Source organism: Lampetra planeri, chromosome 27 (genome assembly GCF_965212315.1).
Source record: "Lampetra planeri chromosome 27, kcLamPlan1.2.h2, whole genome shotgun sequence".
NCBI lineage: Eukaryota > Metazoa > Chordata > Hyperoartia > Petromyzontiformes > Petromyzontidae > Lampetra > Lampetra planeri.
In genome coordinates this window covers 3,335,057-3,357,627 of record NC_136133.1, presented here as the reverse complement: position 1 = coordinate 3,357,627, position 22,571 = coordinate 3,335,057, and the positions used below count along the sequence as shown (strand labels likewise).

The following is a 22,571-nucleotide window of genomic DNA, read 5'->3' as shown; positions in this document are numbered from 1 at the left end:
ATCACGACGTTTCAGGCGAAACACAAGCGTCCGTCATCTGCTGCTGATGCAGACTGTTTTAAAACAATCTGCATCAGCAGCAGACCATGCTTTCCCTGTTTTAAAACAGTCTGCATCAGCAGCAGACCAAGCTTTCCCACCTGATGATGGACGCTTGTGTAGCGCCCGAAACGTCGTGATCTATTTTATTTTATACCTACGTGACTTTACCGAAAGAACCAAAGAGTATAGTTCATTACATATTGACTTGTGGTTTATTTTCTGGTAGTTGCCACATTGCAGTTGTTCATAAACTTGACTAAGTCATAAGCAAGTTTAGTTTTTGCATGTTGAATGCCATGCTTATCAACACAGGCTCTACAATTAAAACAAGTATACAAATATAGTACACAATATTTATACCAGGCAAACTGTTTTGCAACAGAAGCATTACCTAAGGATTATTGTGAACTGAAAGTATATATTTACATCAAGTGACTAAAACTTGACAATACCCATTGTTCAAATCCACATTTATTGTTAAAGTGGACACCTTGTCTTCTGAACACTTTTCAGTGTTGACGGACACATTCCTATAAAAATAAGGCAAAATATATGACGTAATTATAAGTCAGGAACACATAGACCAAGGCTCTGACCGTAATTCCCAGTTTCTAAGAATGTATCCTCAAACTTAAGATGACAAAATATTGTCTCAGAGTTGAGTTTCAATATGATCCTCAGTCCCAGTCTCCTGGAACAGTTTCAACCAAACCGAGTTGGAGATTCAAATCTGGTCTGGAACCAAGTCCTAAGACACTTCTCTGAAGCCGACGAGAGAGGCGGGTGCAAGTATGACGATTTGCCTAAAAGTCGCCGTCGTCCTTGATGCCACCACTACTTTTATCTGGCACTGCGAGCGAGCGACGGAGCCTGGTACGTCTCGAGGCGCTCCCGCACCAGCTCTCGCGACAGCAGCTTCAGCTCCATGGTGTCGAGGGCCTCGTGCAGTTCTCCGGTGGCGCGCACCGCCACGTTGCCATCATTCGCCTGAGGCGGGGGAGCGCGCGTCGGGTCAGGAGCCCCACTCAACGCAATCGCACGCTCGTGTGTGCGCAAACAAAAAGACAAAGATCGCCCGTATAGACTATTGTGGCACGGCACACCTCTGAAGGCTGGGCAGCACAGCACACTAGGGGATGCTTGGCCAGCACCACGCCCAGCCACCTTTGTCTCCCTCGTGGCAATTACACACCGCACCAGGTGTTCATTTAAGGCCGAGTCGACCTCTGGGAGGCCCAGGACCAGTTCAGTTCATCGTCACTGGTGTTGGCCACTAGCGGCAATCGAACTCGGGTCGCCAGGTTCGTAGTGGTGCACGCTAACCACGACACGCTACATAGTGTCAACACAAAGATCTCCCTTATAGCCTTAACAGACTGTTGAGGCAAGTGCTGTTAGTGAGCACCTATGAAGGTCGGCATTGCACACGAGGGGGTGGGTGGCCAGCACCACGCCTGACCGCTTTTGTCTCCCGAGTGGTGATGTTTTAACACACCACACTAGGTACCCATTTGAGGCTGAGTCGACCGAGGGGAGGCCCGGAACCAGTTCAGATAATCGTCAATGGTGTTGGCTGTGAGCGGGAATTGACCTCGAGTGGCCAGGTGAGTAACGCTCCACGCTACTCGCTACACTACCGCTCCCCAGTGCACAGACATACACACACACCCACTCTCACCAGCTGTAAGCAGGCGAGCATGTAGCGGCACGCCTCGAAGGGTTCCTGGTCTCTCACGATGTCTGCGAAGCGCATGGTTTGGCTGTTGCGCTCAAACGTGCCGATCACGCGGTCGCAGTACAAGCCGATGTCGCACGACCCGCGATCGTCCTATGCCCAACACCGGCGGAAGGAAAAAAATATCATCATTGTTATTGCCCATGATGTATCCACTGATGGGTGGATGATGGCCTTACAATAGTATAACCACCTCTTACGGTCTGACGATGCAACAGTTTATATAGTACCTGCACACGCTCCCATACGTTCTCTTGGGCGTGTTTCCACCTTTGACTGTTACTCCATCGTTCGTCTTGACCACCAGCCATTACTTCCTGCCCAAGCCCCATTTAATTTTCTTCGGTCAATATGCCTTTAACTTGCATACCTTTTCTTATAACGTGTTCCTGTTTGTCTATAAATGTAATCATAAGCATGCACTTCTCCATGCTTCTTTACACGCTCTTCCGCTTTTGTATAATTTTCCTTGCGAATGTTCACGTATCCGATGCATATGTCAAAGCATAGGTCCTATTTTAGGTAAAATGGAATGTTAGTTTTCAGTATTAAGTTCAGCTTTCCAAAACTGCTCCTAACCCGCTCTCGTCCATCCATTATTTTGATGCCGGTTTGCCTTCCATAACTGCCCGAGGTATTTTTTAGTTGTGTCCCTCTCACAAATATCCTCAATTAATTATCTTCAACAAAAGTTATTGATTTCCACCCAATTGTACTCCCAGCATTGTGTTGTTACGAGGTCACTCTTGCAAACACAGACAGCAGTGTAATATCACCCCATGTGACAGAATGAGGTTCTGGAAGATGTCACTGAACCACAACCGTATTTTGCGGATGAGAACATGGGATTTTCCCCCCTCCCACCCCCCGTATTTTCAAGAAAAATGTCTGAGCAGAGCGCTTGAAAGTAGACTCTATCTTGTTTCGAACTAGTACCCCTATCTCAAGAGGGGCCCTTGCCTATAAACATCTGGCAGTTTACCAGCACTGTTCAGGCAAGCCCGACTCTTAAGCAAACAATTGTGCAACTGCTCTCAGCGACAAGCCGTGAATAACCATTTTAGTTGCATGCAACCAAGTTACGCAACTGATGATTATTATTAAGGTGTGGACCCGGCTTTATGATCGTCCTCACCTGCATCTGTAGCGTGGGCATTATCATCGCATCCCAATCTCGGATTCTCCGTGACAGAGCTGTGTCCTGTGCATAGCCTGCCGAGGCAGCCATGTACATTTCCTAAACACACGCACGCATGGATACAGTACAAACATAAATGTATATAGGGTGGTGAAGTGGCCGAACGATAGCATGTTCTACCGCTTGTTGCAGTTATTGGGAAATTGCTAAGTGGGAAAAGCAATCTCAACATAGTCACTTAATTAATATGTTTTTGTTTAACCATCTATGCCTTGGGTTTAACACCTGTGCTGTACTTACCACATTACGTATCACTAGCTCCTCGTACTTCAGCTGTTCTTCATTTCCTATGAAATATAATACAGAAATTAAATAAACATGAATAACACACACACACAAACACTTGCAATTATGCGTTCGGCTATGTGCTGTCACGTGGCAAATTTTTTTTTTTTTAAACTCTCACATCAAGCATTGCACCATCTTGTGGCAGAGAACAGCACTGGGAGATGCCTTCACAGAACCACTTTTAAAATCACCTCAATAGGCCTCTTTATTACACACTAGGAGAACATATTAATACCATGTTGCATGAAAATCACATCACATACGTCCATTGCTATACTTGAGAATCTGGTATAATCATGGGGTAACTGAAATCTAGATTCAAACCCAGGTAAACAATGGTAACAAAAACTATAAGCACAGGTATGGCATTCTTTACAGCCGAGCCAGCGTTGGAAATTCCACATTGTTATGCCTGAGGACATGTTCCTGCAATTGTAGCCCCATGGAGCTTTCAGTTGAATGTTACGAGATTAATAATCCTTTCAGAACTATTGCAGAGCAGTGCAGCTATTTGTGTCAGAGAATGGCACACAGAAGCGGATATCGCCGAGCTAATTATGAGATCCCTTCAAGCGAACTCTGATCCAAACAGCAATTTCTCAACTGCTCACCATGCTAGTTAAGAGTAATGTTCATCACATAACGGTCAAAAATATTTTAATGCTCAAATCTAGATTTTATCCAAATTGAATTTGACGTTTTTTTGTGCAGTTATTGGTGACCCGGCTGATGCCACCAACTCATTACACTTGAGATTTCATTTTGATGAATGGCGGTGGCCTGGGTTCAAACCTGAAGATTTTAGCGGTGTCAGCTCACCACAACACTGGCGACTTCTGAGGCACCCAGCCAGCTCAATGTGGAACTCATTTTATTGACCATGGAGGAAGTTCTCATTCAAACAAACACAAGCTTTGAACTCGCAACCTTCCAATTTTGAGTCAAATGCAATGACCACTCTACCACCTGGCCGAATGAAACAAAAATTAGCACCAAGTAAATATCACTATTAATCTATATCCCTGCTCACTTCACAAGGATATCATAATACTGATAGAGGCGGTCCCAGCACATAACGCAATCATCCACTTGTGCGTTATCTTTACTTTACTTTTTTTTTTAAATGCCTTTTGGAAATGTGACAACACAGAGATTGCAAGCGGACTGATTTGGCAATTAAACGTGAAAGGGCAAAGTGTCAAAGGAGCTTGTGGCAGCAAACATACACTGGAAATTCCACATTTCTATGGTATAGATCACTGTATCCAAAAGACAACTGTTTGTGTGCTGTGTTACAAATTTGTATAATATAAAACCTCGGCTATCCAAACTAATAAGGTGGCGTGTCTTGGTCCAGTTAACTGAAAAGTGCAACTAGCTGCAAAATCGATGTAATAAAACAAACCTTGTGTGTATACATATTAATGGTATAAAATGTGCAGTGTGCATTCGTTGTGCACTTGTGATGTTAGCCATGGCCGGACGCTGAACTTGGGACAAGCAGGTTTGTAGCGCAGTGCGCTAACCACTACGCTCTCGTTAACCGATGCACAGTATTGTATGTGCATTAGTTCTGGCCAAATCTCACAATACCTAGCCAAGAATTGAGATGCGATTCTTAGAATCGATCACGATTATTCACGAGATTGTGGGTTGTGGACCCGTATTTTAAGTTTACCACAGGATGTGACGTTGCACTCAAGTGTAGTCGAATATAATCCATTCATTGTACCCGCACATTTGTGAGCGAATTACCAATTTGCAGGGGAACGACGTCGCCTATGACATCATGGGGTGTGGTGTTAAAGTCATCCGCGTCACCGTAATCATCTGTGAAAGGCAAATTTTATAACGTGCAGTTCATCATCTTCATCGTTATCTCAGCACGAGCATCACCATCAAGTTCAAATACATTTTGGGCTGCAAGGTGACCAGGAGATTGCAGCACAGTAATGTATTCTTGAATTCATCTGTACAAAATTTGTATCCTGCATATACAGGTTAAAGATTCATTAATAGAATTGGCTAATACTCGCAATGTGACACCCTCCTGAATAGAGAATTCTTGAATCAGTGAGGCTTTTCTGGATACAATCATCAGCCATGGTCAATCCACGTTCTCGCCCCCTCAGAGCAGAGGTCGCAACGGGGTACCCGATACCCGTACCCTACCCGATACCCGACTACCCGTACCGGTACGGGTAGCCGTTTGCGACCCTGGTGCGGCCGGGTACGGGTAGGCTGTGAGTCACTGGTGAGTCACCGTTTGTCACTCATTTCGGGTAGGGTACGGGTAGGGAACGGGTACCCGTACCCGGCCGGGTATGGGTACCTGTTTGCGACCCTGGTGCGGCCGGGTACGGGTAAGGAATCAAAACCCGTTTGCGACCTCTGGAGAGAGGTCGGGTGAGGACATGGTAGTCTGGGTGAACCCGAGAAGGCACGTGACCGGGATGAGGTCGTAACGAGGGCCAAAGAGGAGGTGAGAGGGACACGTGACGTGGGCCCAGAGTCTCCGAGAAGGATCTGGAAGGGGGCGTGGCCAAGGGCGGAGCCTGGCCTCGCCGCAGCCCATAAAGGCCGAGCCCCGAGAGCGATCTTGGCTGTTCGTCTCTGGGATACGGAATCCGCCGGCGACTTCTTCGGTCTTCATGCACGGCATCGTGGTCCAGGCAGGGTGTTTAGCTCAGAGGTCGCAACCGGGTACCCGATACCCGTACCCTACCCGATACCCGGCTACCCGTACCCGGCCGGGTACCCGTTTGCGACCCTGGTGCGACCGGGTACGGGTAGGCCGTGAGTCACTGGTGAGTCACTGTTTGTCACTCATTTCGCAACGTCTTGTCTCTTCTCACAATTCAAGTTCCTAGAATCAACCCACCCGCGCCTGCAACATGGCTTCTTCCCAGAGGTCGCAATCAGGTACCCGATACCCGTTCCCTACCCGTACCCGGCCGGGTACGGGTAGGGAACGGGTACGGCCGTGTACGGGTACCCGTTTGTGACCCTGGTGCGGCCGGGTACTGGTAAGGAATCAAAACCCGTTTGCGACCTCTGGTTTAGCTGACCTGGTCCGAATATATATAGTTATCCCGTTGAGTGGTGACGTAGCTAACCGTGGTGGTCACCACCCTAAGTCACATTATCCCGTCGAGTGGTTATGTAGTTACGCGTGGTGGTTACCACCCTATACCGATATCCCGTCGAGTGGCTATGTAGTTAACCCGTTGTATTAAGAATAAACATGTTGCCTCCAAGTTCGAGTGTGCACCTCTGCGGAACCCACAACAGGTGCATCAACCATAAAAATAAGCGCCATCTGATTTACTGTGGAAATTAAAGATGCTGTGACATTATTTGACCAAGTCTCAGCTATGTGTGCCGGCGTCCATGTTTACATTTGCCAAATTTTTAAAAGCGCTCGCAAAATTCTTAATTGGAAACACATAATAACTGTCATACTTCTTTCGCATCGTACGTAGCCAACCGTGCTAATCAGGTGCGGCCCTACCGCAACAGAATTGCAGGAGCCTCCTGAAAAGGTCTCGAGACTCATTGAGTCTTTTTCAGGGTAAACATATGTAATAATAATGTATCAATATAATTGGATAAACAAATTATATTATTGTTACCATTACTATTATCCCATGCCGGGTGTGTGTTGGGCCGAGTGCATGCTGGTACCAAGGCCGTCTGGTAGATCTTGGAAATCAGGATCTCGCCCTATCTCTCGGACGCCAGGGATTGATTCTGCCCCAGCACCCTGTCCCTGGTTGCCACCATCTCCGCCGCCACCAATATCATCGCCATCATCACCGTTGTCCGGAAGAGTGATGTCCTGGGCGTGGGGCTTCCCAGCCAGGAGCTACCAGATTCAACCGACAACACAAGGGAGGTTAATATACGGCGGCGTTCAATGGACAGCACTCTGCACACGATTGTTAACCAATTACCACATTTATTGGATTATAAGTAGCTCCAGAAAGTAAGGCGCATCCTGAACTTTTGCTTTAAAGTTGCACCCCCAGGATACAAGGTTCTACATAAACCTCGCGCAACTAACCAGCGGGGTGGTGGCTTAGCGGTCGTTTACAATGCTCACTTGAAAATTAAAGAGCTCCATCTACCAATGGCTCAGGCCACATTCGAGGTCCAGTCCGTATCCCTTACTACTAACGAGTGCTTTTCCATCATTTCCATCTATCGCCCTCCAGACGGCAGCATCAACACCTTCGTAAATGAGCTTTCGGAATTCCTATATCTGATTCCTAACCCATCTCAGAGGCTCGTGCTTACAGTTGACTTTAATTGCCCCGGCAATACCCCAGCCTCCATCGATAGTCACCTTGAGTCAACTTTGGCCTGCCATAACCTGGTCATCACAAACTCAGGCCCCACCAGAGCTTCGTCAACAAACGTTGAGAGCATGCTCGACCTGGTTCTGGAACCTAACCAGCACCGACGCATCACTGCACTGGAAGTTTTCCAAACTGGTTACTCCGACCACCGCCTCATACTTTCTTCCCTCCAATTTCCCAAGCCAATCACCATCAAATTCACCCGCAACTTGCGTAATTTCAAGGGTATCACATTTCCTGCTTTTCGTCACCTCCTTGCAAACTCGCTTTCAATGTTATCCCCATCATCGGATCCAACCGTCTGCTCTCTCCAACTAGAAGCTGACATGAGGGCGGCGCTGGACAAACTAGCTCCATTAAAATCACGAACCGCTAGGCAGTCTTCTCACGACACTCACTGGCTCTCAAGAGATGCCATCATTGCTAAGCGAACCAGAAGGCACCTTGAACGTATCGCACGTCCGGACAAGGACGGAGTTACAATAGTCAAGGCGAGACCCAACTATGCAACATGCCAAAGTGTTGGCAATTTCAGTAGAGATGAGAGGACGTATGTGTCTAAGAGCCTTCAGGTGAAAGTTACATGAGCTGATGATATGGTTGGTTTGACGGTCGAAGGATAAAGTTGAATCTAGGATGACACCGAGGTAGCTGAAGTGGTCGGTGAACTTGATGCTGTGACCGAAGATGTGTATGTGTGTGGGGAGTGCTGCTGAATTGAGACGTTGCTTGGTACCTAACATGATGGCCACTGACTTTTTCGGATTAAGGGCTAGGTTGTGTGCAGTGAACCATTGTTGCACGGCAGTGGTACATTCCGAGAGCCTCTCGAATCTAGATGCATTGCTAGAATCGATGGCGGTGAATAGAATCGTGTCATCCGCGTATGAGTGATGCTTAACACCGAAGCTTGCGATGAGCCGGCCGATCGGGGAAGTGTAGGCTGTGAAGAGCAGGGGACCTAGTACAGAGCCCTGGGGAACCCCGCATAATGCTGTTGTTTCAGGCGATGTGGACATGCCCACCCTGACTGAAAATTGCTGGTCAGAAAGGTACGAAGCTATCCACTTGAGTGCTGAGCCGCATATACCGAAGTCGGATTTCAGGAGGGAAGTAAGGAGCGAATGGTTGATGGTGTCGAAGGCTGACGAAATGTCCAGACTTACAAGTGCAACAGTTGAGCCGGAATCAACGATCGTTAAAATGTCATCGAGCACCCTAGTGAGTGCTGTTTCTGTGGAATAGTTCTGACGGTAAGCTGACTGGAAGTAGCAGTAGTTTGCGGAGGAGGTGACGTGTGGTTGTAGCTGGGCGAGGGCTAGTCGTTCAAGGAGTTTAGAGAGGTTCGAGAGGTTAGTGATGGGACGATAACTAGATGCGTCATCCGGATCTAGTTTTGGTTTCTTTAACAGATTTGAGGTTGGACGGAAAACACCCCGAAGAGAAGGAGGCATTTGCGATGTTCCTGATCATGATGGCGAGTTCCGGAGCACATTGCTTGAACAAGGAACCTGGGAGCACGTCGAGTGGAGATAACTTCAAATGAAGTGATTCAATTAAAGCGAAAACGTCTTTTGTAGACACAGGCTTTAGCATAGTTAGAAGAGTGTCTGGGTTAGTGCTTACAATTTTAGGTACCATGAGCGGGGTACAATGGTGCAATGTGTCAGTAGACGTTGCACGAGTTTGCGACGGCGATTAGCTTGTTGTTGAAGTAAGTATTAAAAGAGGTGGCAAGTTTCAGTGAGGCAAGGGGATCGCTAAGGTGAGGGACCATAGTGCTACCAGGATGGAGAATATCTTTGAGGGTTTTCCATAGAATACGCGGGTTTCCGGTTGCTTTTTTGATGCGTTCCTCAATGTGGGAGGAACGTGATACAAGGATCAGTTTGTTAGTTTTCCTGCAGGCGACTCTGTAAGCAAGTCGATCAGCAGGTAGACCCTCCGCTGGCAACCTAAAGAAGCTTCAAAGATTTACACTATGAGATCTCTTTTACCAGTGGCAAAATATAATGGTAGGTTTTTACCCTTTTAACTGGTACAAAACTGACACCTTTATTAGTCATTGCAAACATGATGCCTTGAATAAAGGTGTCAGTTTTGTACCAGTTAAAAGGGTAAAAACCTACCATTAAGCTTCAAAGCCTACAAAATAACCTAGCACGCGTCATCATTGCCCACACTCATCCCCGCCTCGACTCACTAGCTCGTCTCCGCGCTCTCAACTGGCTCCCCATTGCCAGTAGGGTCACATACAAGACCGCCTGCCTCTGCCACAATGCCTTCATATCCGCCTGCCCGCCGTATTTTTTTCATTATTGACAACTTGCAGCTCAGCACACGGCAGATGCCTGCGCAGCGCGACTCACGACCTCCTCTCAATACCAAGATCCAGGATGGTCATGTCTACGCGCCGCTTCTCGGTGGCAGCCCCAACAGTCTGGAACGATATCCCTCTGCACATTCGCAGCATCACCTCAATCGCCTCCTTCAAGAGACACTTAAAAACTCACCTTTACAATCATGCTTTTGAGCGACTCTGAGCTTGGCTCCGCGCCTCTGAGTTGCGGCCACTACGTCTGCAAATTTGCGCGTGTTACAAATTGTACTATTATTATTATTATTAACCTACAGCCTATATATGAACCCACAGCCTGAACAAGAACCCATGGCCTCAATATGAACCCATAGCCCCGAAACGAACTCACACAACTTCAACAATGACCCACAGTATCAATGTCAAGACAAGACTAAACCACAGCCTGGACAATGACCCACAGCCTCAAAACTAACCCACAAAGCCTCAACACTAACCCACAGCCACTTTGACTTCGACTTGACAACCTAAGAAAAGCCCTGGCCTTGTTATATACCAACCACTACTTTTGTTGATGAGCACCACGACTGGGTGTTGAACTCAGGCTCCTGGTATAGCAGCAAAGTGTGTGAACCACACGTGGGCACAAGCATAAGGACACATGCGCTCGTGCATGCGTAGATCACAGAGGTTGAGGCATCACGCATAAAAGCACGGAGGCTTTTGAGAAGACTGTCGCGGCGTCACTTACCAGTTTCTTTTGAATCTTAAGCTGTGTGGACATTGCCTTCCGCATGTTCGTCCAATACAATTCTTCCAGTTCTGTGGGTGGATCATGCACCGAATAATGGAATGTAACATGTACCTGGACAGGCCTTTATATCAATCCACTGCTGGATGAGGGCCACTCCATGCCATATGGGTCATGGGGATTATGTGACCATACCTCACTTCATTTGTCGGTGCGGGTTGGAGAAGCATTATAGAAATGATAGTGCTCCTATCATACATATGTCATCATCATAATTCGCCATGATCTACCCACCCACTGCTAGTTGAAAGTCACCACCACCATTCACTTACGGATGTACCTCAACATTTGATAAGCATTTAAAAATTCACCACCCCACAACCAGCGATTCTAAGAATTGTCACAATTTTGGGTTGCGATTCGATTCAAAGAATCCACTTTTTTTTCTTGTGTTTATCTTATAGTTTGTATTGCTTGACTTTTTATTCTGGAGTTTGTTTTTTTTTGAAAGAAAAAAAAACGCCGTCCATGTACATGAGCAATCATACAATGACATTTTTCCTGCATTTTGATCCTGTGGCCGAGATCTGAGGCATCCCCTGATGTGATCACTCTGACGTGACGTAACGTTAACTCTGCTCGCTCAAGTACTTTTGGAATAGAAGTTTCTTCAACTCTTGATTTAACCGAGATGATCACGCGATCAAGAAAAGATCAGTGATCAAACCAAAAATGTTGAATGAATTCTAGATTTGAAGCTTTCGTGACTGCAAGGAATCATATTCTTAGGTTTTTTTCGGTAAAGTCACGTAGGTAAAACATCAAAATTAATGAAAATAAAATAAAATGTTGTTGAATGAGCGAACAGTATATTACCTGAGAAACTCAGAAGTGAGGTCTTTTTCCACAGAGGAGCAGCCATAGCTTTGTCTGACAAAATAAAACGTGAAACAAAAAAAAACATTAGGACTGTGACAATTATACGTTTAGCTTGTAACTGTGATGATGAAGGACCATTGCCATATATGTTACCCACCTATGAAAGATAGTGAATGGCGATTACTTCACTTACATGCCTTGGTGAACCAGTCACTGAAGCGCATGAGTTCTACTGCCCGCTTTCTCTTCTGCTTGGTGGCTTTCGGGTCCAATCCAGGTGGAAGTGAGAAGGTTCGCCCTGATAGTGATTGCCATCATCATCATCGCAGCAGCAACAGCAGCAGCAGCATCATCATCATCAAAGCAGCAGAACCAGAATCATCAACATCCCTATCAGAAGCATCAAAATCGTAAGCAGCAACATCATTGACCAACAGCACCAACTTTATTTTCATAATTATTTTCAACTTAATCGCCATTATCAGCAGCATATCATCATTATTATCCTCACCATCATAATCACAACCACCTCCAGTCATCCCCACCATCGTCACCTCCTCACAATCACCGTGGTTCCGGTTTCAATGTGCATGCCTCACCTTTTACGAAGGGCTTCTCTGGTGGCCCCTCAGCAAATATATCCATGTTCCGCCAAGGGTCAACTGCCTAACACAATGCACGCACATTGATAATTACTTTACATATATCAATATCATTACATAATATTTTTTCCGCCTGAGGACGACCGCTTGTGTTGCGATCGAAACGTCATGATTTATTTAATTTTATACCTACGTGACTTTACCGAAAGAACCAAAGAGTATGGATTCCTGCAGTCACGAAAGCTTCAAATCAAGATTGATATATCATTACCATCATTTGGTTTTATGGACTCAATTGGGCAGCGAAATTGCCGAGCAATCGATCGTTCGCTACTTGTTGCAGAGGTTCATGATTCGAGCCCATGGCCACCCTGGTTAATTACTGGAGGTGTATGAACCATATATATGTACCGTCTGCGTCACAGCCGATGTTAAATATCCCGTGAAGTAATTTGGGGAAAGAGTAGGACACGTGCTGATGTCACAGTCCTAATTTCGAAAATAAATGAATTGTGTAAATGATATTCTTGCGTCTTTTGGTAAAGTCACGTCGATAGGGTCAAAGAAAATAATCAAAAATAACAGAAAACTATGATGTTTCTATCGCAACGCAAGTGGTCGTCTTCAGGAAAAGGGAGGTTAGCTTCCAAGGGAAACTGTTCATAAGGGTTTGAAATGGCCATATTTTCTTTGAACCTATCTACGTGACTTTACCGAAAGAACCAAGAATATGAATTCCTGCAGTCACGAAAGCTTTAAGTCGAGATTTAATTGGGTAAAACCAAAGAGTAACATCGCCTCTACTGGCAGATTATACCCGTCTGCATAGGGGCCTTCGTGAGAGCCTTGTGCTATAACGACACAAATACCAAATGTACTTATCATTATAACATGTTTCTCCCTCTTAAAAAAAAGGAAACGGGACAGGACCTATCGTCGTGGTGGCCTTTAGCCAGCGGCAGAAACTCCACATTCTCATGGGAAGGCTCTTTTCAGAACCACAAGTAATGAGTTACCTGTGGTTTTGTTGGGGGTGCTTTCTCTTCTAATTCTCTGATCGGTCTCTCTCTCAGCATGTAACCCTTGTCTTCAGGCCTGACCTAGATAACAAAACACAAAGATCAAAGCTCAACAATCGAACAGCATCCAAAGCAATGCTAGCTTGCTGTTAACTGCGTCTCCACGCGGTGCGGAAGTGTCACATGCCAGGCAGTCCCAGTTTAGCACCGTATTGCACGGCCACTACCATAGATTTATGTGTTCCAGAAATCACTTCGAATTTTTGGTGGTTTCACTGTGCTTTTCTAAATTTTTTCATGTAAATAAGTAATGCACATTTGTACAAGATATGCAATAACAATAACATTAAGAGCTGTAAATGAGCTAAATGTGGTCTTCACGATAATAATCAGTACTGTTACGAAATCGGTCATACTGTTATTTTTAGAGCACACGCATTCATGTCACACACACACTGGTAAAGGGGGCGCGCACATATAGTGAAAGCTCATACCTGTTGTCTGTCGATCACCTCAACGGCCGCGGGGGCATCTATTGGATCAAGTTCTTCAAGTGGTGGCAAGTCATCCATGTCGTCTAAACAGAGAGAGCATGGGGTGTGCATGCGCACACATCGTTTATCCACTGCTGGATGAAGGTCTCCTCACAACATCACGGAGGTTATCTTCTTGGGTACTTTCGTATTTTATGTCTGTTTTAAGTGTCATTTCCCCTTCGTTGTTTTTAAATTACCACGTCTGGGTGGCTATTACACTTACCATGTTCATCTGCATCAGCCAGAGGCAGGAAACCCGCGTTGTTGTCATCGTCACCACCTCCGTTTCCCGCGTTACCGCCGATGGCGTTTTGCAAAGCCGAGAATTCGTCATCTACAGAAAAGATACCAAAACAATTAAAAATCCTTTCACAGGTTTGTGTAACGTCAATGGATTTGTAATCACTTGGGGTATGTGTATTTAATTTTTTTAGGATCTGTAGCTTTGAACGGAACACTAATCAATCCACCAGTCAGTACGTTATTCAACCACTTCGTAAAAATGTACCTTTCAATGTCTTAAGGAAGACACAATCTCCAAAAAAACAACTTCGTGCTACTTTACAAAACTCATTATGCACCATCTTACAGAACTGTGACCAACCCATGAACAATAATTCAGTACTCTTTGGTTCTTTCGGTAAAGTCACGTAGGTATAAAATAAAATAAATCATGACGTTTCGGGCGCAACACAAGCGTCCGTCATCAGGTCAAGGCTTTCACAACAGCGCCATACATTTTAAATGTTGTGGCTTTGCTCTCCAACACACCGGTGTGCTGTACTAGTAACGAATTGGCATGTTTTCTTTACATGACAAACCTTACTAATTGGCCATGTTGGGTGGTGGCGGGTTTAACGACACATTCATATTTATGCGATCTAACCCAAAAAAAGACCTGTATTAACAGCGCCATGTTTCACAAACATATAGCCTTCAATAGTTTCACAGAAAGGAGCAATAGTGATTCTGTGTAATCCAAATGGAGTAGTTTGCAGGTAATTTTTCTAATTTTGGAAAATTTGATTATAACACCAGCATACAATGACCTACTGGTATTCGAATTTCAGTGTGCAGTAGATGGTGTATACTTTTTTCAGTTAATACACCTGCAGTAATAACCAGGGTGGCCTGTCGGATTCGAACCGCGAACCTTTGCAACATGAGCCGAATGCGCTACCGCTGGGCCACGTCACTGCACAAACACACGGGGAGCTCAATTTAATTCTGAAAGACGCTCTGGAAAAGCCCAGTCTCGATTTAAAGCTTTCGTGACTGCAGGGATTCATCTTCTTGGTTCTTTCGGTAAAGTCACGTAGAAGGGAAGTAATAAAATAATAAAAATAAAACATAATAAAAAATAATTCTCACGACGTTTCGGCCACAACGCAAGCAGCCGTCCTCAGGTGAAGACCAGGTCCTCAGGTAAAGACCAGGTCTGTCGGGGAGACAGACCTGGTCTTCACCTGAGGACGGCTGCTTGCGTTGTGGCCAGGTCTGTCTCCCCGACAGACCTGGTCTTCACCTGAGGACGGCTGCTTGCGTTGTGGCCGAAACGTCGTGAGAATTATTTTTTATTATGTTTTATTTTTATTATTTTATTACTTCCCTTCTACGTGAATTTACCGAAAGAACCAGGAAGATGAAGCCCACAGTTGTGTATGATTAAAACTTCAGAGAAGAAACGCTCAACACGCAGTTCTGCCAGGTAAACCGCACTCGGGCAGGCGTACAAGAGACTGCTTATCCTCGCCACTGCCTGCTTGCCGCACCTATGGCATCCTGACAGCGGAGCGCGTTGATGGCCGTGTTGGCGATCGTGGTGCCGTCCACAGAAGAGAGGCCGCTCAGCTCCAGCATGAAGGCTCCCGTGTGGTGCGGCGTGCTCGTATTCACGCGGAAGTCCTTGCGGCTGGCCAGCAGCTCCCCCTTCTGGCTGCATGCAGAGACGCGGCGTTGGCACGCGGTGGTGGTGGCAGAGACATTCGGAACGCAAGCACAAGCGTGTGGGCACGTGGGATCGTGGGGGCACACAAACAAACACGAGCAAATGTGTGCAATTTAATTTGTACAGCATCTAACTAAATGGAACCGTATCTCAAAATGACTCGCAAGAGTAAAGGTAATGTGAGTTGAGGGAATCTCAGCAATATATTGATGTAAACATTAGCTGGAAAATTACTAAGTTTTTAAAAACGAAATAGTTAAAACTTGAACAGGTTTAAGAGAACTTACAAATATAGGGAGCATATAAACAGGTACAGCTACACTGACAGCCCACCACATGGGGTATAAGATGCACTTTTTCCCCGTTTAAAATACAAAAAATATTATAATCTGGTGGTAGCTGTGTGTCTGGGTGACCAAATTGATGTAACTTTTTTGACAGAGTAGAAATTTTAGGTGCATCTTACTTTCCAGACAATCTTATAATCTGGAGAATACGGTATACGCTATATATTTTACTTGCTGTTAAGCTATCAGTATTACGAACGCAATTCGCTCGCTTGTAATCCAAGTGTGGCCCTCCTGGTTGGGTTAAGTGTAGAGCCTTTCTTCTCTGAAGCTTTTGCCACACACTTGAAAATGCATCTTCAGGAGCCCAGTAGTGCATGGTGAAAGCTTCAAAGAGGCAATGCTCAACAACGCCGGCACGACGCAGGTACCTGTAGAGAGGGGTTCCCCGTCGCTCGACCTCATCCGTTGGGATCAGGCACATGGGCATGAGGGGCATGATGCTTGTGTGCTGCAGGAGAACACGCGTAACACTTTTGAAGAAGAAGAAGCAAGAAAACAAATTCTTCCCGTCACCAACTCGCCCGCAATTACCCCGATCTCATCAGATCTCGGAGGGCTAAGCAAGTTGGAGTCGGGAAGGCGTTGGGTTGGGCGACGCCATGCAGAACACAGGTGTGTAGTCATAAAGATGCAGTGGGCCATGTAAATTTAAATGAAATGGTGACGTGCGTTCCCTACCAGCATGCTCTGCGGGTTCTTATGCAAGTTGATGTTTGACGACGACTGAATATCATCCAGGCTCAAGAACTGGAAAAAAACAAACCCAGTCAAGGCTGAAGTCACATGGTAAAACACTAGACTTCCACATCAGAAAACTACACATGCGTTATAGTTTAGTTTCTCCCATAGGAAGATGCGTCTTTGCACACTTAGTGTAAGACTAAAAGAACACCAGAGAAATATTAAACTAGCACAAACACAACTGTCGGCAGTGGCAGAACATGCATGCCAACAGGGACACTCAATTGATTTTGACAACGTGGAAGTGTTGTGTAAAACTAGTTACTACTGGCAAAGACTAATTAGAGAATCGATTGAAATTGAGAGAAACAGAAATAACTTTAATCGCTCAGACAGCTACAGGCTTAGTGCGGCCTGGAAGCGTATTATTAAATAAGATACATTACAATTCCTTATAAGGGAAACAAACATTAACTGATTACTAATGTAGCATAATCACAATAAAACACATTCCAAATGATTACTAATCTACAACTCGCATCGTAACAATAGCCTGATTACTAATCTAGTATATAATTACAATAACTCCCCCCTTGAATCTTTGCACCTGATGAGTTAATGAGTTAATGATGACGTCACCCTGCTGCTGCTCTATATAAGAACGGGAGACACAGCAGAGCCTCACCATTCTGGCGAATTGCCCGATGATGCTGGATGCAATTACCAGCGAAACGTCGTACTCAAATTGTAAATGTTGTGGCTTCAACACACCGGTGGGCTAAAGCAGTGAACTATTTGTCTTTTGTCAACGAGACACATTTTTTCTGATTGGCCGTGTCGGGTGGTGGAGGGTTACGACACATTTATAAATAACGCGATCTAAACCCAAAAACGTTGATTATGAATAACATTGGTCGCGAAAGCCTACGTGTTAAACTTTGTTCCATTTCCTTTGTCAAAGCCATGTTTCTGATACATCATATCATAGCAGGTAATACACGCTGATGTGTATTACCTGCTAATGAGTTAGATAACATAAGCAAATTAGAGACATAATAACTACTAAGAAAAATAAGTAGGCTTGTGCAGTATGCGGCATTAGAAGGGACGATTGCCAGTGGTCGAGAATAACGACGTAACAGCAGCTAAAGGAAGGAACACGCCGGACAGAATTTCCAATGCAGAGACGGAGTGATGAAATCAGCTCAAGTGTAGGTGCTAGATGGAGTGTTGCGTCGCCAAACTATGGGACATGGCCATGGATTGGGCAGGCCTTCAATTGGGATGGAATGATTATGACTGTTGATGACTTACAAATCTTACGTCTGGTCATGATCCACAAACCCTGCATCCAAAACGTTGCACTCTGCACTCGAGTTGTGCGACTGGTTTAACCACAGGTGTTTGGAACACAGATTCAAACCAAGATTCTCAGTGATGCTGGCCGAGTTCTCTGCAGTAGTATTATCCACATGAGACACCCGGCTACCCCGACACTTTGAGATTGGCCATTGAATTAAACTGGGGAGGGCTTAGACAACAAAAAAGCAAAGCACCTACTTCCTCCTCGTTTTGCTGGTAAGCGAAAGAGGTGTCGCTGTCCACGCCCTCCTGCCCAACGTTGGTTATCTTCTGGGTTCGTCTGCGACAGAATGGCAGGACACATGACTACCGGGCCTGATGCTCTATATGAGGCAAAATCCCGGCAAGCCGGACTAACAGGGCAGGACCCAGTCCAGTTTGCTGAAAATTGAATGAGCTGCAAATGCATTTAAAATTTAATTTAAAAAATACAATGCAGTGTACTGCAGATGTTTACGTGAAATAAATACATCAGTGTGTAGGGTGGATGCGTTTCACAAACAAAACACTGCTCAATTTGTACTTACTTTTTGTCTGAAATCATATCCAGTGTCTGGTAAACCAGGGAGTACAAATACTCCACCTGTACACACATACGCACCAAGGTTTATGGGCTTCGGTAACAAAGGCTAATTGGAACATCTATTAAGGTTGCTTTAGGAGCACCTACTTAGGTACATATAGTTGCGGCTGGAGTTGAGATAATTACTCATTACAAACATAAAGAGTCAAACGAAGGGTGTAACGTTTGAGTTAAGGACACGACACAAGGTGCCGTGCTCCCAGAGAGCCAAATACAGCATTCGCTTATAGAGTGTTGCAAATTAATTACAGAGTACATGTCACACACATTTCAAACACGCATTGTCCCACACAACATACCACACACAGCGTTTCCACACAATACCGTGGTATCACACACACACACACAAAAGTGCCATACACAGGGTGTGTGTGTGTGTGTTTGTCGTACACGGTGTCACGTACCTTCTTGCTGTAGACGCACGCCGAGCCCTGGATAAGCAGTGCGGCCTCGGCGAAGTTCATTGTTGTCTTTCCGCCATCGAACGAGATGACGATACTTTCCAGCTGAAGTCAGAGAACAGCACGAAACACACACACACACACACAACACATCATCACTCTTCATTCAACCACTACCCGACTATTTACAGCAGCGTGTCAAAAAGCAAACGCGTATGTCTGAAAGAAATTTCGGCCAGCACGAATATCTGCTGACATCCCTGAGCCGGTGGTGGAAATTACACGTTCCCGTGGTAAGAGCCAGTCTTCGCACAGGATGAGTGCTCATTTACAACAAAGCTGCTGTACTTTATCACACCCCCTGCTAGAGAAATGTTTGTCGCATGGCAGTCACACCGATATTTTTGTCAAAGCTGGAATTTTACCAAGTACATGAACACATTTCACGTGATGGTTTGTCTTGGTTAATGGGTTGAAACCGTCAAATGGCTACATTCTAAAACCATATTTAATCAATGGTGGCTACACGGAACGAAACCCAAGATCTGAGCGGTGCCGGCTCAATGCTCTTACCCCCCCGAGCTACCCAACTGCTACATTTTAACGACCCCTCAGGAGGTGACACCCTACCCAGGATCTGAACTTGTGACTTCTGTGAGTTGTGCACTATCTGGCCAGATTTACAATAAATCTGAAGTGAAATAATAATGGCATCTTCAAGATAATTATACGTGCTTATTCCTGGCCAAACAATTCCTGAAGAGCGACAGAAAAATATTAAAAGTTGTTTTTAGCTCTACCCTCACTGTTATTTATTATGTAATATCACTTAACTTGCAATCGTCAAATTACTAGGATGTTGACAATGCTGATGACATCAAAATCATGTTAATAATGACAATACTCCTGCTTAGAACCATGACCTTGATGCTTGTAATGGCAAGATTGACAAAGATGATGATTAGGACAGCAACCATGATAACGAAGGTATTGTTGATAGTGATGACAAGAACAAATATGATTACGATGATCTTTTAACATCATCAGGGCGTTAAAATGAATGGCAACGCTGTTGCTGCTAAGCATGATGATGACAAGAATGGCCATGATCTTGAAAATGAAGTCACAAAAGAAATAATCAGACCATGTCTCCATATATCTGTCCTTCCATATAATGTTTTTTACACTAGCCTTGTGTATACAAGGCCTTTTGGGTGTGCATAATTGCAGGATTGCTTCAATGCAAGCAAACTTTGGACAGGTTTCAATATACAGTAGTGTCTCATCAGAAGGTCGGCTCTAAACCGATGCTTAACTGCCAGATGCTTTTAGGGAGGGATCCTCTCTTTAAGTTACGGGTCCTAGTTTGATATAAAAAAAAAAAACTAGATAATACATGACACAAAAATATCATTAGTGCGATTATTTTGTGTTATGTTGAAAATCAAGGTGACGAGGATAGCCAACGGGATGACAATCACGATTACGAAGGCGACAAAGATGACCACCGAGATGATGATAAACCACGATCTTGAGAAACAGGCCGATGATGTCAATAACGACGAAAAAAATCAATACGACGACGAAGTCAACGGTTACAATCTCGCTCTACGCAGCAGCAAATATGTCCATAGCGCGGACCGTGACGAGGGTGACAACGGCGAGGACGTCAACCCATTTCGCCCGCACCTCCTCGAGGTATTCCTCCAGGTGTGCCGCCACGTCCACCTCCCAGTTGCGCGTCAGGTCCCGCAGGGGGTTGAGGAGGTGGAAGAACCTCTGCTCCGGCTCCTCCATCTGTGGGTCCGATCAGGGGAACAGATGGGCAGCGAGGGATGGGATGGAGCAATTCACAACCCTCCGTCCTTCCACTGTCAAGGTTTTGATTTATGAATCTACGGAGTCGACAAGCGATGATAATATATGGCGCCTGCAAATGGCGTCATGTATAATATCTATGTAACGTGTACAAGCCCCCGTGTCAATCCACTGCTGAATGAGGGCCTCTCCACCCAATGCAAGTTGTGAGGGGGTTTCGATTTAAAGCTTTCGTGACTGCAGGCATTCATATTCCTGGTTCTTTCGGTAAAGTCACGTAGAAGGGAAATAATACAAATTCTCACGACGTTTCGGCCACAACGTAAGCAGCCGTCTTCAGGTGAAGAACAGAGCTGTCGGAAAGACAGCGTCTTAATGAACACTGCTAAGCTTGGCAGCGTATTTTAAGCTGGGTGGGGGGTTATTTTGACCATACTTCACCCACGCGCTCATTGGTGTGGGTCGGAGAAGACAGGGAGCCATGGGATTGGGGCGCATAGAAGTACAGCACAATGGATTTTGCTGCACTACCCTCTCTGCTGCCCACAAAGTAGTCCAGCAGCCACTGCCTGTAGCACCTGTTGTGGATGGTGCTAACCATACAAGTAATAGCCAGGCTCAAAAACCTGCTTAGCTTTTGATTTGGCCATATGCGTAACGCATCATAAAGGCAATATATAGAGTACAGCACTATAATGCACCAATTTAAATTGCAGGCCACAGTCATTGATCAGATATTGCGAATCTCACAATTCGCAATATCTGATCATTCACAGAAATGTAACATTACGTAATTCTTACCTCACTCGCCCAGTTGTAAATACAGTTGTAATCACAACTGTATTTACAACGTAAGTTATATTACAATACTACAGCACGGTATACTCTTATTTACCAGCATCATATATGAATGCCGCGAATACTGTTGGAGTATTATAACATTAAAAACTAAACAGTTACCAGAACCACATTATATACATTGCATATATATCGCCATCATCCCACAACATCCGTGAGGTAAAACATACTTTTTAAACATACATATAATCAAAAGCGAGAGTATTCAAACGTGTCGGGACTGCCAACTGGTGCTTAATTCTCACCACGAAAATGTTTGTGTGGATAACCTCGTCAGAAAGTATGTTTGTGTTGATAACCTCGTCAGAAAGTAAAATGTTTGTGTTGATAACCTCGTCAGAAAGTAAAATGTTTGTGTTGATAACCTCGTCAGAAAGTAAAATGTTTGTGTTGATAACCTCGTCAGAAAGTAAAATGTTTGTGTTGATAACCTCGTCAGAAAGTAAAATGTTTGTGTTGATAACCTCGTCAGAAAGTAAAATGTTTGTGTTGATAACCTCGTCAGAAAGTAAAATGTTTGTGTTGATAACCTCGTCAGAAAGTAAAATGTTTGTGTTGATAACCTCGTCAGAAAGTAAAATGTTTGTGTTGATAACCTCGTCAGAAAGTAAAATGTTTGTGTTGATAACCTCGTCAGAATGTTAAATGTTTGTTCCACCTTAGCGCCGTCCACTCCTCGTCTTGACTTTTCCCGCCTTTTTTTATAGCTGCCCGCGGACCGCGCCTGCAGATGAACTTAAGACCGCCGGATAAAATGCTTTTTTGGCTTCAATTAGTACACCGAAATGATCGTAATTGTAAACGTAAAAATATTAGAATTATTAACACACACACACCCCTGCCAC

At 45.0% G+C, this 22,571-nt stretch overlaps 1 protein-coding gene across 2 annotated transcripts; it reads right to left on the bottom strand.

Annotated features, from left to right (window-relative positions):
• Nucleotides 1-495: 495 nt before the first annotated feature.
• Nucleotides 496-22,458, bottom strand: NCAPH2 (non-SMC condensin II complex subunit H2). Of its 2 annotated transcripts, none has more exons than XM_078607234.1 (21): nucleotides 22,385-22,458; nucleotides 20,740-20,847; nucleotides 19,054-19,155; nucleotides 18,594-18,649; nucleotides 18,265-18,346; nucleotides 16,702-16,770; nucleotides 16,392-16,471; nucleotides 15,498-15,661; nucleotides 13,949-14,059; nucleotides 13,684-13,766; nucleotides 13,187-13,270; nucleotides 12,168-12,234; nucleotides 11,762-11,866; nucleotides 11,566-11,619; nucleotides 10,690-10,760; nucleotides 6,948-7,128; nucleotides 5,019-5,093; nucleotides 3,216-3,262; nucleotides 2,913-3,014; nucleotides 1,721-1,870; nucleotides 496-1,029 (listed from the first exon to the last, which is right to left on the bottom strand). In XM_078607234.1, the coding sequence occupies exons 2-21, from the start codon at nucleotides 20,845-20,847 to the stop codon at nucleotides 883-885; spliced, it is 1,938 nt and encodes a 645-aa protein (XP_078463360.1). In that variant the 5' UTR covers nucleotides 22,385-22,458; the 3' UTR covers nucleotides 496-882. The 2 variants fall into 2 exon arrangements, with proteins under 2 accessions (XP_078463360.1, XP_078463361.1); XM_078607235.1 differs by lacking the exon at nucleotides 22,385-22,458 and adding an exon at nucleotides 21,972-22,365.
• Between the last annotated feature and the right edge of the window lie 113 nt (nucleotides 22,459-22,571).